The sequence below is a fragment of the Podarcis muralis genome, chromosome 15 (assembly GCF_964188315.1).
Source record: "Podarcis muralis chromosome 15, rPodMur119.hap1.1, whole genome shotgun sequence".
Classification (NCBI taxonomy): Eukaryota; Metazoa; Chordata; class Lepidosauria; order Squamata; family Lacertidae; genus Podarcis; species Podarcis muralis.
Genome location: NC_135669.1, coordinates 11,453,529 through 11,467,971, shown reverse-complemented (window position 1 = coordinate 11,467,971; position 14,443 = coordinate 11,453,529). Strand labels below are relative to the sequence as shown.

The following is a 14,443-nucleotide window of genomic DNA, read 5'->3' as shown; positions in this document are numbered from 1 at the left end:
TATGACTAAATTCATTCAGATATACCCCATACGCTTCTGGGCTCAGTTCCAGGAGTTCCTCTACCTATTGGTTGGAGAGCTCGACTTTCAAAGCTATAAAAGCTTAGCACTTAAGTGCGCACATTAAATCCAACAAGGTGCACCTTTTGGGGGGGGGTCCATGAGGGAGGAAGGCTGGCTTTAAAAAGTTGCTTTTGCTCCAATTTCCCAATCTAAGATGCCAGATGCTGCTGTTTTGTTTTGTTTTGTTATAAATTCTTATTAGTTTTTTAACATACCATTTTCAACAATAATTAAACATACTTTTACATCTTATACAATTTTTTTGACTTCAATCAATCCTGTCTGAAAATTTTCCAACCTAATCTCTTAGTATACATTTCTTACTTTCCTTATTACATTTAAAACTCATAACCAGTATCTCTATTCTTTATCTAATTTGTAATGTTTCATATATTTCTCCTTACAAAACTTCTTATAGTCCTACTAGCGCAAATTTGTTGGTTACAATTGCTCTTCATATAGTTCATCTATTTCTTCCAATCTTCTGTAAATCTCTGTTCCCGCAGGTTTCGAATTCTCCCTGTCATTTTGTCCAATTCTGCATAGTCCATTAATTTCGTCTGCCATTCTTCTTTCGTCGGGATTTCTTCTTGCTTCCATTTCTGGGCCAACGGATGGTGCTGTTTCGATTCATAATTTTGCTTCCAGAGCTTACCTGCCTCGTCTTCCCCCATTTTACTTCCCTCTCTTGGTCTTTGGGCAGGTGTTCAGAACCAGCTCTCCATGATGAATCATGGCATAGCAGGAATCAGCCTCTTCATCGGACTCAAAGGTTCCAAGGAAGAACTGGGATTTGAAGCTAAGAACTACTACATCTACCGACACAGCGACTTCAGTGAAGCGTAAGGTGTAACTTTGCTACCCAACCAGCTAAGAGTTAGGGGAAATTTGAAATTTATTTGACCACAGTGATATGGAGTGAAGAGAACCTTCTCTCAACTTTTGGGTCATATGGCCAAAATTGTAGAAGTTATATCCAAGATGGCATCACCCTTGGCTCATCTTTCAGTATGCATGAAACCAGTGCTTTTTTTCTTTAAAAAAAATGTTTAGGGGTACTCTCATTTTCCTACTCATATTGAAATGCTGCCCCTCAGTGAGGCCAAACTTAGAATCACAAAATGTTTAGGGGTATGCGTACCTCTGTGTCCCCCCCAGGGAAAAAAGCACTGCATGAAATCAAAATGACCTAGGAGTTTCCTAATGAGGAAATGAAAATTTGGGGACTTTTTATTTGAGGGGGGCGAAGGAATAAAGTGACCCAAGGAGGGGTAGGTAGTGAGAGAAGTCTGTCAGTGGACTAATATTAATAATAATTAATAAAAATTTATTTATACCCCGCCCTCCCCGGCCAGAGCCGGGCTCAGGGCGGCTAACACCAATAAATTCACAGTAAAAACATCATAAGGAGGGGAAACCCAATTTAAAATACAGGTTAAAATGCAATTTAAAAAGTAGCCTCATTTTAAAAATAGTCGATAAATCAAGACCATAAGGGGAGGGAAAACATAAGGGTCAGACCGAGTCCAATGCAAAAGCCAGGCGGAACAGCTCTGTCCGTCACCCAGTAGAACCGATTAGCAGGAGACAAAAGAAAATGCTTCTTCATTTATTGGATAGCTAAACTATGGAATTAATCAGGCAACAATGTGGTGGTGTGGCCACTAACTTTTTAGAAGGTCGTTTTTTCTGATAGATCTTTTTCAATAACCTCTAAGTGGCTTTTGGCTGTTGCAGCTAAAGGGAGCCGCCATCTTCAGAGATAGGATAGCAGTGAATACCAGTTGCCTGAGGGCAACAGCAAGTGATATTTCTTGCCTTCATGCCTTGCTGGTTGGTTTTTGGGAAGCATCTGACTGCCACCATGGGAAACAGAAAGCAGGACTAGAGGGACTTTTAAAAAAAATCTAGGAAGGGTCTTCTCATCTCTGGTTTTCCACCCCCACACACTGCTGGTTAACACAGGTTTTGCAAAATTATATGAATTTAAGGTTAAAGTACTGAGAGCCTTAAATCTTCTAGGACAGACATCCCCAAACTCGGCCCTCCAAACATTTTTGGAACTACAATTCCCATCATCCCTGACCACTGGTCCTGTTAGCTAGGGATCATGGGAGTTGTAGTCCCAAAACATCTGGAGGGCCGAGTTTGGGGATGCCTGTTCTAGGAGGTAATAATATAAAATAAATAGCATGATTATAAATATAAATATTATAATATAAAATAAATAGCATGATTATAAATGATAATAGCGCTAAAATTAATGATACAATATCAAGTTTCAGTTTCCAAATAATCATACTAGAATTGCCGAATCACGCTAAACAGATAGCCAAATCTTATGAAGTGTCTCATTCCCAGAATTTATAAACCAGGACCATTTTTCTACAAACTTGCTTGTTTGTACCCTATCTCGACTTCTTGGGGAGGAGGTAATGTCAGTTTAACTGGCTCACTTTGCATATCACGACAAATCATAGCTAGTTGTTTATTTGCCATTAATGTGGAGATCCATCATGCTTCGCTCCTTCCCTCAGACCAGCAGGATTGGTCAGCCAAGAACAGACTTGGCATTATGGTTTGCCATCATTTGTGAAAGCTGCCTTTGAGAGTGTTATTTTATTTGTTCATATATACAACTCATAATGCAAATTAGATACTTGCCAGTAGTTGATCAATAACGTTCACTTAGCAGCCAAATTTTAGCTCCCTTGGCTACTGTGTCCATAGCTCCTTGTCTTTGTTCTTGTCTGTAGAAAAAGCACCTGAAATGATCTTGTACAATGGCTTTATGGAGTGGGCCTTTATGGAGATGCAGAACTAAACTCTGGCACTCTAAATTCTAATTCTCTTGACTGTATTTGGATTGGGTGGATCTGAACTGAATTTTCAAAACTTTCTCCTGGTTCAACATATTTTTTATTTATTTTTAACTGGCTGTGAAAATGGTATATCTGAATTGGTAAGCACAAGTGCTCTGACATGTTTCCTCCTGGAGCCTGGTACAGTTTTGTTTTTTCTATGCTTACACTCCAAAGGAATGTAGCTTTCATCGCAGCACAGCATGCTTTTTTCCAAAGGCATTCTGAGAGATCTGCATTGGCTCCCAGTACGTTTCCGAGCACAATTCAAAGTGTTGGTGCTGACCTTTAAAGCCCTAACCGGCCTTGGTCCTGTATACCTGAAGGAGCGTCTCCACCCCCATCATTCAGCCCGGACACTGAGATCCAGCGCCGATGGCCTTCTGGCAGTTCCCTCATTGCAAGAAGTGAGGTTACAGGGAACCAGACAGAGGGCCTTCTCGGTAGTGGCGCCCACCCTGTGGAACGCCCTCCCTTCAGATGTGAAAGAAATAAGCAGCTATCCTATCTTTAAAAGACACCTGAAGGCAGCCCTGTTCAGGGAAGTTTTTAATATTTAACGCTGTACTGTTTTTTAACACTTGATTGGGAGCCGCCCAGAGTGGCTGGGGAAACTCAGCCAGATGGGCGGGGTATAAATAAATAATAAGAATTATTATTATTATTATTATTATTATTATTATTATTATTATTATTATTCAACAGTGTACACTGCCCCCACCTGGCTTTCCCTTGTGGGAGACTGGAGAGAAGGCTTAAAAATTTAGGCCAGCCAAAAAGTTATAAGCCGCAGAAATTGTAGACACTTTCAACTCTCTCAAGCTTTTCCCTGTCTCCAGCATTAATAGTATAGTTTGATAATTTGTACACATTATGAAGTCAAAGTTCAGAGTAAGTCTTCTTTCTTGATAGGTTCGTTCGTTACTTTAATTGTTCGAGAGAAACCGCTCCAGAGAATATCCCCTTGCTATACATTGGTTCTCCATCGGCTAAAGACCCCCTCTGGGAGAAGAGATACCCAGGTATGGGTGCTGTTTGAACCAGCAATGCAACATCGTGTTTCTTAAGGGGTGGGAGGAAATGGAGAAGAGCCAGCAGGGGGGGGCTTTGTAGCCCAGAGTTGGGCAACCTGTGGCCCTAAATCTATGTGCAAATCTTAGCCTGGAATTCTGGAATGAAAGGAGATGGGAAGGAAAAGAGAAAACGGGTGCCCCACCTGCTTTGGCTTGTGGTCCTGCCCACCACTTGATTAAGAACTCACCCACTGCCAGTGAGCAGCCCCCAATAGATGATCCCCAGTTGGGGGGGGGAGGTCTCTTCCCTTGACACCCTACCACTACCCCGAACTACCATAGACAACAGAATCTTGGAAATGCAATCTAAAAAGAGACTGGATCTTAGGATCCAGAATCATGCTGGGCTTACCGTATTTTTTGCTCAATAAGATGCACCAGACCATAAGACGCACCTAGTTTTTGGAGGAGGAAAACAAGAAAAAAATATTCTGAATCGCAGAAGCCAGAACAGCAAGAGGGATCTGGCTTCTGGGATAGCCACTTGGTGTTCTGGCTTCGCCGCGCGAAAACTCTCCTGGGCAGCAGGATGAAGGCTCTCCCTGCCCGGAAGAGGCTGCGCGTGGCTAAGCCAGAAGTCAGGACAGCAAGCAGGATCACTTCTCCCTCCTCGGGGAAAAGCCCCCAAGAGCCGCACACATGCTCCACGCGGCTCTTTAAAGGGAGCGCTGAGCAGAGCCTCCCGCCTGCATTCGCTCCATAAGAGGCACACACATTTCCCCTTAATTTTTAGGAGGGGAAAACTGCATCTTACAGAGCGAAAAATACGGTACATGATCATGAATGGGTTGGGATACCAGATCAGGGAAACAAGATGTCATAGTCACAGAGGCCAGATACCAGGCTGAACAGTTGGGCCACTGAGTGAGTATTTGTTCAGATAGCCAAACCAGACTAGGAGGAAGAACTTTATATGCCTCTCCATTGGGCTGCAACATCAGATAGCCAATTTCAGGCTAGCTGACAGTATTCAGATCAATACAGCTTGGGTCGCTGGCCAAAGGCCCTAGAGTGCTGATGGTTGTATGAGATGAGGTGTCACAGAATGCACAGGTTTGTGAAACGTACATCCTTAACACCTGACAAATCTTCTGCAATAATCTGGGGTGGTAAGATGTCCCTTTGTGGCAACCATAACACTAATGAAACACTTTGTGCCCTTTTCATTATAGGCAAGTCCACTCTAATTGTCCTGGCAGTTGCAAAATATGAATGGTTTGAGGAATGGAAGGAGGAAAAGGTTACTAAGAGGGGAGCGGAGTATGAGGCTTTCAAAAACTGTTTTGTGGACAACATAATGGAAACGGTTCTGAAATTTTACCCACAAATAAAAGATAAGGTAAGGGCACTCCTTGTCTCGCACCATCAGTTGTGCAAACAACAGCAAAGAAGGAACTTTTCAGCTCTCTTTAAATAATTTCTAGCATGGTGTTTTAGAAATTGTTTGCACATAAAGTCCTAGATTTGGCATAGCCTAAGGATCGTGCTGCTCCCATCCTTTTGAGGTCAACTGAGGTTAGAGACATTACTGATAGCTTATTCAGCAAGCTCATAAGATCAGCTAGGGTTCAGGATGAATGTCTCTGTCCTTTTGTTATTCTCTTGGAAGCAAGGCCTGCCTTCTACTATTCATTATACTTTCTGTCTATCTGTTGCTTTCGCTCTCTCTGTTTCCATTTCCCTTCTTAATTTAAAGCCCCAAGGTTTCTTAAGGAGATGGTACAGTTCCCAAGATGTTCTGGCCCCAAACTGTGAACAGTTTGGGACCAGAACATCTCGACCAAGTTTAAAATACTGTAGCAGCAAGAAGATTGCAAAAGTCAAGATGGACTTGGAGCAAAACGTTGCAGTGTGGAAAGTTCCCATTCAGAGCACCAGCCAGCCATGCTGGTTTTGATGATATTCTTTATTTTATTCCACTTAACCCCTTCCCAACAGACAGGCAGCGATCCCACTGAGCATACTCCCTGTCTTCCCTGTGCTATCCTTAAACCCTTTTAAAGGTTTCCCCTGATCCTACTGAATAAATAACAATGAACCTCCCTGGCCATTTTGATCTTTCTCTGAACAGATTGAGTATGTCTCTGCGGGAACTCCTCTCACCAATAAGCACTACATAGCTTCTGTCCAAGGAGAGCTGTATGGTGCAGAGCACAGCATCTCCCGCCTCCAGGTGGAAGTCATGGCCACAATACGCCCTCAGACCCCTGTCCCAAACCTCTACCTAACAGGTAAACGCTGCTTCCTTACCAATTCCAACCTGCCACAACCCTTCACCATTAGGCTTATTTAACTTCTTTAGCCTGTCCCATCCCAAGTGCATAGAATAGATGATGTTTCTGCACTAGTCTTGACTTTGGAAAATAAGGGTTGTCTACTCAGAGTAGGCCCATTGATGGGCAGGGTTAACCTAGGCTCATTAATGGCCGCTCACCGGGTCCCGACAGTGGGCGACATTTGTGGCCCAACGCACAGCCCCGCCATCTTGGAGCCATGACGGAGAGTTGAGCTGTTGCTCCACCCCCTGGGCTTGCCGCGGGGGCCTCTGGGTTCCCACCAAACCTAGGTGCTTTAAATCGGCCAATCCACAGCGGGCCGGTGTGGGGGCTAGAGGCGCGGACCGGGCGAGCACAGACTTTGCCCCAGTCTGCTCCTTAGGCAGGCCTGACAGAGTATACCTGACCGGCTGGGGAATTAACCTTGGTTGTGGGCTGTGAAGCAGGGCCTTCAGGATTGGTTGGCGGCCATCTGATTTTGTGGTTTCAGTTGTAGGTAGTCTTGGTGGTGAGATCACAAGTTCGCGGTCTTGGGTGGTGGTTTTAGACCTTGGGCAGAATCCTTTAGTCCATCATCCAATAATAAATGGGGTGCTGTGGTGACGCACCCCTCCTGTGGCAGCGATAACAGGGTCCCCATTAAAGGGGATAGTGTTGAATAGTGGGTAGACATGGCAGACGACACAGCGATTTCTCCAAAGCAGCTCTTTATTTTGTAAGCTGGAACAGAATTGAACAGCAAACAGCTCAGCCGGCCTGCTTTTATAGGCAGCCGGCTGTCAACATTGTAGCAACAACAACCCAGGGTTTCCCGCCTAAAATAACTGACGTGGACCTGAGTGAAAACTATCTACAGTATCGCCCTGCTGGCCCAGGGTGAGAACTTCAGTACATAACAGATAGTGAGGGGAGTCTATGGCCACGGACATACAGTGGTGGGTCACAGAACTCCCATCAGCAACTTGGAATGGGGGCCAGCTGTGTAAACGCACATTTCGCAGTGTCGCCATATTCATGACTAACCCCGTCTTGCCTCAGACCCCCACCGGAGGGCTGAGAGGGATACACACCCAATGCCTAAGCCAAGGTTTTCCTACATCTGAAATTAATAAAAAGTAGTGTCCATTTTAATCCCAATTATGTGTCATGTGTTTTCATTGATGTGTGGTCTGGCTCCCGGGAGAGGGGGAGGTCTACTCTAATTGGAGCTAAGGAACAAAAACTACATTGGGGGCATTCACTTCCTCCAGCCTTTTTGCCCTAGAGGTGCAGATGAGTGAATGAACTGGGAAAGGAAGAATGGGAATTAACCCAAGCAGATATTGTTGACCGTTTCCCCTAAGCCACACCCACTTGCTCCACACATGACATGATGTGAATGAGGGAAGGACCCAGTAAAGATGCAACTGCAAAGGAACTACTGGGAGCCTTAAAGTGCCTGTGGGATTTGTTTTGCTCAGGAGCTGCCAGTCAGAAATATTGAGTTCAGCCAAACCCTGGTGCAGAGAGGGGCTTGCAGTAGGGGCTGAACTTAATTTCTCTAAATGTGAATCACCTGGTACCTGGTGCCTGACCTACCTATCAAAGTGGCCCTCATAGAGTGGGAAAGCTATGGATGCAGCCACCAGGCTTGATCCAATTCCCCCACCCCTGATCTATAATGTACTCAAAGCCATTGCTTCTTTGTAGAAACAGTGTACGCTTTTTCCTTGCTTCACAGCAAAAGTACTTTGGTGAGTTTAATGCAAGTGGCTTTCCTTTACGATTGCAGATGTAGCGATGCCATCCCTATACAGTGGTACCTCTGGTTGCGAATGGGATCCGTTCTGGAGATCCGGCTGCATCCCAAGGAATTCACAACCAGAGGTGCCGCTTCTGCGCATGCGTGCGGCGCATAGAGCACTTCTGCACATGCGCGCGGGGCGAAACCCAGAAAAATACTTCCGGGTTTGCCACATTCGCATCCTGAAAGATATTGATACAGGCTAGTACCATTGACACCTGTGCCACCTAGTTTCGAGGTTAAGCCACCTTTGTTTCCTTAGATTCAGACTGTCAATATCTCATACTTACAGTGCAGGGGACCTCGAGAGTTACAGCTTTATAACTTTATCTAATGCAGTGCGGCATCGATTACTCCCCCCCCCCCATGAGTACAATTTTTTAAACCCCTCTTGTAAAGTTAGAAGACGCTTTCAGTCTGGAGGGGCGATTTCGCCCTAGTCCCTGGAATAGCAGGAAGCCACTCCCAAGGGTTAGATCTTGTTCTAACATTAAACTCGATTAGAAAAATAGAATGAACTAGGTCTTGGGGTGTCTGGGTTTCTTTTTAAAGTTGCCTGATCTTTCTGTGTGTCCCTTTCTTAGCTTTTCCTACCGGCTACACAAGTGCCTTAAGGGGTTTCTGCAAGTGTCCTTCTGCATAATATACTGTATTTTTTGCTCTATAAGACTCACTTTTTCCCTCCTAAAAAGTAAGGGGAAATGTGTGTGCGTCTTATGGAGCGAATGCAGGCTGCGCAGCTATCCCAGAAGCCAGAACAGCAAGAGGGATCGCTGCTTTCACTGCGCAGCGATCCCTCTTGCTGTTCTGGCTTCTGAGATTCAGAATTTTTCTTCTTCTTGTTTTCCTCCAAAAACTAGGTGCGTCTTGTGGTCTAGTGCATCTTATAGAGCGGAAAATACGGGTAATTCAGCTGCACTTTGCTGCACTGAGGTGCTCTCCCAAACATCATTCCTGGCTATTGACAAGAGGGTGGTGATGAGGAGAAAGATAGACAAGAGTAAAGACTGATAAGAGGCAATTACAGTGGTACCTCTGGATACGAACGGGATCCGTTCCGGAGCCCTGTTTGCATCCTGAAGTAAATGTAACACGCAACTGCACGTCTGCGTGTGTCGCGTTTCACCGCTTCCGCGCATGCGTGTGAGGTCATTCTGAGCATCTGCGCATGCACGAGTGGCGAAACCCGGAAGTAACACACCCAGTTACTTCTGGGTCACCGCGGAGCGCAACCCAAAAATACTTAACTTGAAGCTACTTTAACCCGAGATACAGTGGTGCCTCGCAAGACGAAAAGAATCCGTTCCGCGATTCTCTTCGTCTAGCGGTTTTTTCGTCTTGCGAAGCAACCCTATTAGCGGCTAAGCGGATTAGCGCTATTAGCGGTTTAGCGGCTTAGCGGCTATTAAAGGATTAGCGGCTAAGCTGCTAAAAGGCTATTAGCGGCTTAGAAAAAGGGGGGGAGCGGGGGGGAAATCGCAAGACTAGCAAGACGGAAACGTCTTGCGAAGCAAGCCCATAGGGAAAATCGTCTTGCGAAGCAACTCAGAAACGGAAAACCCTTTCGTCTAGCGGGTTTTCCGTCTTGCGAGGCATTCGTCTTGCGGGGCACCATTGTATGACTGTCCGTAGAGCATGAGACTCTTAATCTCAGGGTTGTGGGTTAGAGCCACACGTTGGGCAAAAGATTCCTGCATTGCAGGGGGTTGGACTAGATGACCCTCATGGTCCCCTCCAACTCTACAATTCTATGACTCCTCCTTGTCTTTTGTTTTCCCCTGCCAGGTCAGGATGTCTTTGTCGGTGGCTTTCCAGGAGCACTTCATGGAGCCATTGTCTGCGCTTCTGCTGTCCTGAAGCGTAATCTCTACATCGACATCATGTGGTTATACGGAAAAATCAAAGCCAACAGTGCCATGAAGAAAAACTGAGCCTTCAACCTCCACCTCAGAAAGAAAACTTGCTCCTCCTGCTATGTAGACTACCCGCTACCTGGTTTCTCCGTTTCCCCTCCAGGGCATGTCAGCAGGGACCAAAACTAGCCATCTACCTTGGTTCATTATTGCAGAAAGTTCTGGTTCATGAGTGTCGCTGTGGAACAGGTTGCAGTTTAGTACGTAGGTCCATTAAGCCGTTCTGATAGGTTTGTCGTGGCAGAAATAAGGACTCTACCTTCCAAGCCCTCACGGGTCGGTTTTAAGCATCTTAGTGGTACCGTGGTACCCTAATTGGGGTGGCACTGGCAGCTACATGGGCTTTAATGCCAAGGAGAATTGCTGAAGCTACTAGAGCAGCGGTTCATAGTTCAACAACATCTGAGGACCCACAGGTTGAGAAAGGCTGTGCTAGAGGCACCATTCCCTATATTTGAGGTGACTGTCTGAGAATTTGTTGTCCCAGGTGATGTAGACCTGAATTGCCCTTTCTCTACAAGGAAGGGTTTCCCTATCAAGTACCGTAACGCAGTGGTAGAAAGCATGTTTTAGATGCAGCGGGTTCCAGGTTGAGTTATTGGCATCCTCAGTTAAAGGCTCTCAGGGAGCAGGAAAAGCATTTTCTTAAGACCCTAGGATGCTGCTGCTACTTGGTCAGAGCAGCTGGACCAATACATCTAACTTGTTTTTAAGGCAGCTTCGTATGTCCATAGTGCTAAAGACCAGGGTGCAGCGCTCTTACGAAATGGTACTGATGCATTCTATGCTACTTATGGGAGCAATATAGGCTAGATCACTCGTACAGAAATAAGCCTAGAGAAAAGGTTAATACAAAACGGGTGATAGAAATGTAAACCAATTGCAGAAGTTTCCACAATTGCAGAAATATCCACATTCACAACTGCCGTTTCCCCGGCTGCCACATGGAAGTGGAAGTAGATGCAACTCTCTCCATGTTCCATCTGGTTCATGTTCACACTTTTTCATGTCGTGGACATATGACAACGTGAGGAAAATAAACAGGCTTAACAGAGAAGAGTGGGTGGCTTCAGTGCACTTGCTTCTATGAGGGGATAGAGCGCTTGTGGCAGTGCACAGTGTAAACATGTAAGGGCCTGAAAATGTAGAGCAGTGTTCAGGCAGAGATGAAGCACAGCATTTTGTTTCCTCTCTCCTTCCTCTCTCCCTGCCCCAACACCTTGTTATTTTTAAAGATTAGGGTGGGTACAAATGTTCTGTTCCACTTGCAGTTGCCATCTGCTCACAAAACACCAATTTTTAACCTTTGGGATAGAGGGTTGTGCGAGCAAAGTGAAAATTTAAACCCAAATACAGTGGTACCTTGGTTCTCAAACTTAATCCATTCCGGAAGTCCGTTCCAAAACCAAAGCATTCCAAAACCAAGGTGCGCTTTCCCATAGAAAGTAATGCAAAATGGATTAATCCGTTTCAGACTTTTAAAAACAACCCCTAAAACAGCAATTTAACATGAATTTTACTATCTAATGAGACCATTGATCCATAAAATGAAAGCAATAAACAATGTACTGCAGTCACACCATCAATCAATTCAGTAGCTGAACTGGGTTCCACACAGTCACAAAAACAAAAAAGAGAGTTGCAAAAACAGAAACTCAAAATAAATAGCAGAAACAGACAGACATAACACTCAAAACAGAAGTGTGGCACTCAAATTGGAAGCGTAACACTCAAAACGGAGCATGTTCGGCTTCCAAAAAAAGTTCACAAACCAGATCACTTACTTCCGGGTTTGCCGTGTTTGGGTTCTAAGTTGTTTTGAGTACCAAGGCGTTTGAGAACCAAAGTACCGTGTATGTGTTCCTCTGCTTAAGAATGCAAGGGGAGTCCTGCTTTTCAGCATTCTGTTTCCCACAGCAGCCAGCCCCATGCCTGTTGCCAGCAAGCTTGGTTCAGCTGAAACATTGAATATGCAGAATTATGTGTTTGTTTTAGCTTTTCTCTGAGCAATGAGTAGTGCACTATAGCAAAGGAATCAGATAAAGCTGTAAGAATTCAAGCCAAGTGTCCTCCCACCAAGGGAAGCCCTTGTTGTGGTTCTCACCAAATGCCCTTCTCTCGATCAGGCTTTGTATGGGGAATTTTCCACAGAAGCAGGTGTGCATAATGAGCACATCCCTGGATGACATGAGTGCAAAAGCCCAATTACGCCCTGGAATTTTGACCATATCTCATGCAAGCTGTTGTTGTTGAGTCGTTTAGTTGTGCCCGACTCTTCATTACCCCATGAACCACTGCCTCCTGCAGTTTGGTCAAATTCATGTTGGTAGCTTCGAGAACACTGTCCCACCATCTCGTCCTCTGTCGTCCCCTTCTCCTTGTGCCCTCCATCTTTCCCAACATCAGGGTCTTTTCCAGGGAGTCTTCTCTTCTCATGAGGTGGCCAAAGTCTTGGAGCCTCAGCTTCAGGATCTGTCCTTCCAGTGAGCACTCAGGGCTGATTTCCTTCAGAATGGAGAGGTTTGATCTTCTTGCAGTCCATGGGACTCTCAAGAGTCTCCTCCAGCACCATAATTCAAAAGCATCAATTCTCATGCAAGTAGACATCCTTATTTAGTTATCGACGAACACGAAGGAAGAAACATCCTCCAGCAAACATATTCCACTGGTAATTGGACTAAATTTTGATTTTCCTGACTGGAAAACGTTTCCACCTTTCCCCACAACTGACAGCTCAGTCACCTGACAGCGAAGTCTGCTTGGTCACTGACCCTTATGACTCAGCCACTTTCCAGTGGGGAAATTGTCTCGTGATTTCTGTCCTTTTATCATTTAACATCCTTTCCTTTTGGTCAGTTTTCTTAGAGCTAAGGATGCAGAGGGAAGTTCCTTTGCACAATCAAAAGTCCTCTCACTAGCACATCTGTTTAGCTGGATGGTGCCCATCATCTATGTTCAGGGCTGTAAAAATAACTTGCACATAACCAAGAATTCTGTTGCTGATCATAAAGAGCAAATGACTTGAGAAACTGGGGCAGATGATGTCAATGGCAAAGTCAATGCAATTTGTATGTTAGTTTAGGTAGAGAATATGCATGTCAGACTTTTATGGAAATGTACATGGACGCGGGTGGCGCTGTGCGTTAAACCACAGAGCCTAGGACTTGCCAATCAGAAGGTCGGCAGTTCGAATCCCCACGATGGGGTGAGCTCCCGTTGCTCGGTCCCTGCTCCTGCCCAACCTAGCAGTTCGAAAGCATGTCAAAGTGCAAGTAGATAAATAGGTACTGCTCCAGTGGGAAGGTAAACGGTGTTTCCGTGGGCTGCTCTGGTTCGCCAGAAGCGGCTTAGTCATGCTGGCCACATGACCCGGAAGCTGTCTGCGGACGCCGGCTCCCTCGGCCAATAAAGCGAGATGAGCGCCGCAACCCCAGAGTCGGTCACGACAGGACCTAATGGTCAGGGGTCCCTTTACCTTTACCTTTTACATGGTGCCCGATATATGTATTTATATAGAAATGTATCCCCCCCCCCTTTGATTTATGGTTTCATTGGTTTATGAAAACTAGATCGGTACTTTTTTCCCCTTGCTGTCCTTTTGTGGAGACGGGCCATCACTCACAAGGACCATAGATCAGTGATAGGGAATGTGTTTTGCCTTCAGAAGATTACAGGTTTGCCCCCCTGGTATCTCTAGAAAGAGAGAATTCTTTCATATCACCAGCTATTTGAGAAAGCCATTTTCAATCAGAGATGGACAGTACTGGGCAAGATGCACTGGCAAAAAACCGTGTTAAACGTTTTGTCTCTTAGTTTTGTAGAAGAATACACTTGATGTTTTACAGTATGTATTTTCTATAGAAAAATATATATAACATGTGGACCAGCTCTGTGTCTCAGTCTTGCAATTGTTTTGAACTACTTTTTCTTTTCTTTTCTTTTTAAAAATGCATATTTCTTCAATCGTGGAACACAAGCAGTGCCAGATTTACATATAAGCTAAACAAGCTATAGCTTAGGGCCCCACTTTCTTGGGGGGCCCCAAAAAATCTAAAGGGAAAAAACTGGACGTACATTTCCAAAATATAAGATTAAAAAACAAATACAATAAAACCTACATACAGTTAGAGCTTAATAATTATTTTACTATTAATATACTTCTTCTTAATTGTATTTCACTGTTAATATACTACTTCTTAATTGTATTTCAGTTCAGCAATTACTTTGATGAAATACATATTTTGTTATGTGCAAATGGCTTTAGTTACCTATTAGGTCCATAAATCACCATATAGCATATATTCAACGCAAAAAAGAGCGACAATTTGTTGTTGACAAAGGACAGCTGGACATATAAAGGGCCCCGTTACCTTCAGTAGTTTAGGGCCTCATCGAACCTAAATCCGGCCCTTAACCTAAATCTGGCCCTGAACACAAGGCAGTGATTTTCATGTGGTTCCCAGGCAGCTACCTA

General features: G+C 44.7%; 1 protein-coding gene across 2 annotated transcripts in view; it reads left to right on the top strand.

The window, feature by feature from the left end:
- The window catches only part of LOC114585479 (all-trans-retinol 13,14-reductase-like), a 36,836-nt gene extending 22,981 nt beyond the window's left edge, over positions 1-13,855 (top strand). The window contains exons 7-11 of one of the 2 annotated variants that reach the window (XM_028708196.2): positions 767-905; positions 3,837-3,946; positions 5,170-5,336; positions 6,069-6,228; positions 9,842-13,855. In XM_028708196.2, coding sequence (XP_028564029.2) covers positions 767-905; positions 3,837-3,946; positions 5,170-5,336; positions 6,069-6,228; positions 9,842-9,987 — 722 coding nt within the window. In that variant the 3' untranslated portion in view covers positions 9,988-13,855. The remainder of the gene's footprint in view (positions 1-766; positions 906-3,836; positions 3,947-5,169; positions 5,337-6,068; positions 6,229-9,841) is intronic. The other variant, XM_028708197.2, reaches the window with a different exon arrangement.
- Positions 13,856-14,443: the final 588 nt, after the last annotated feature.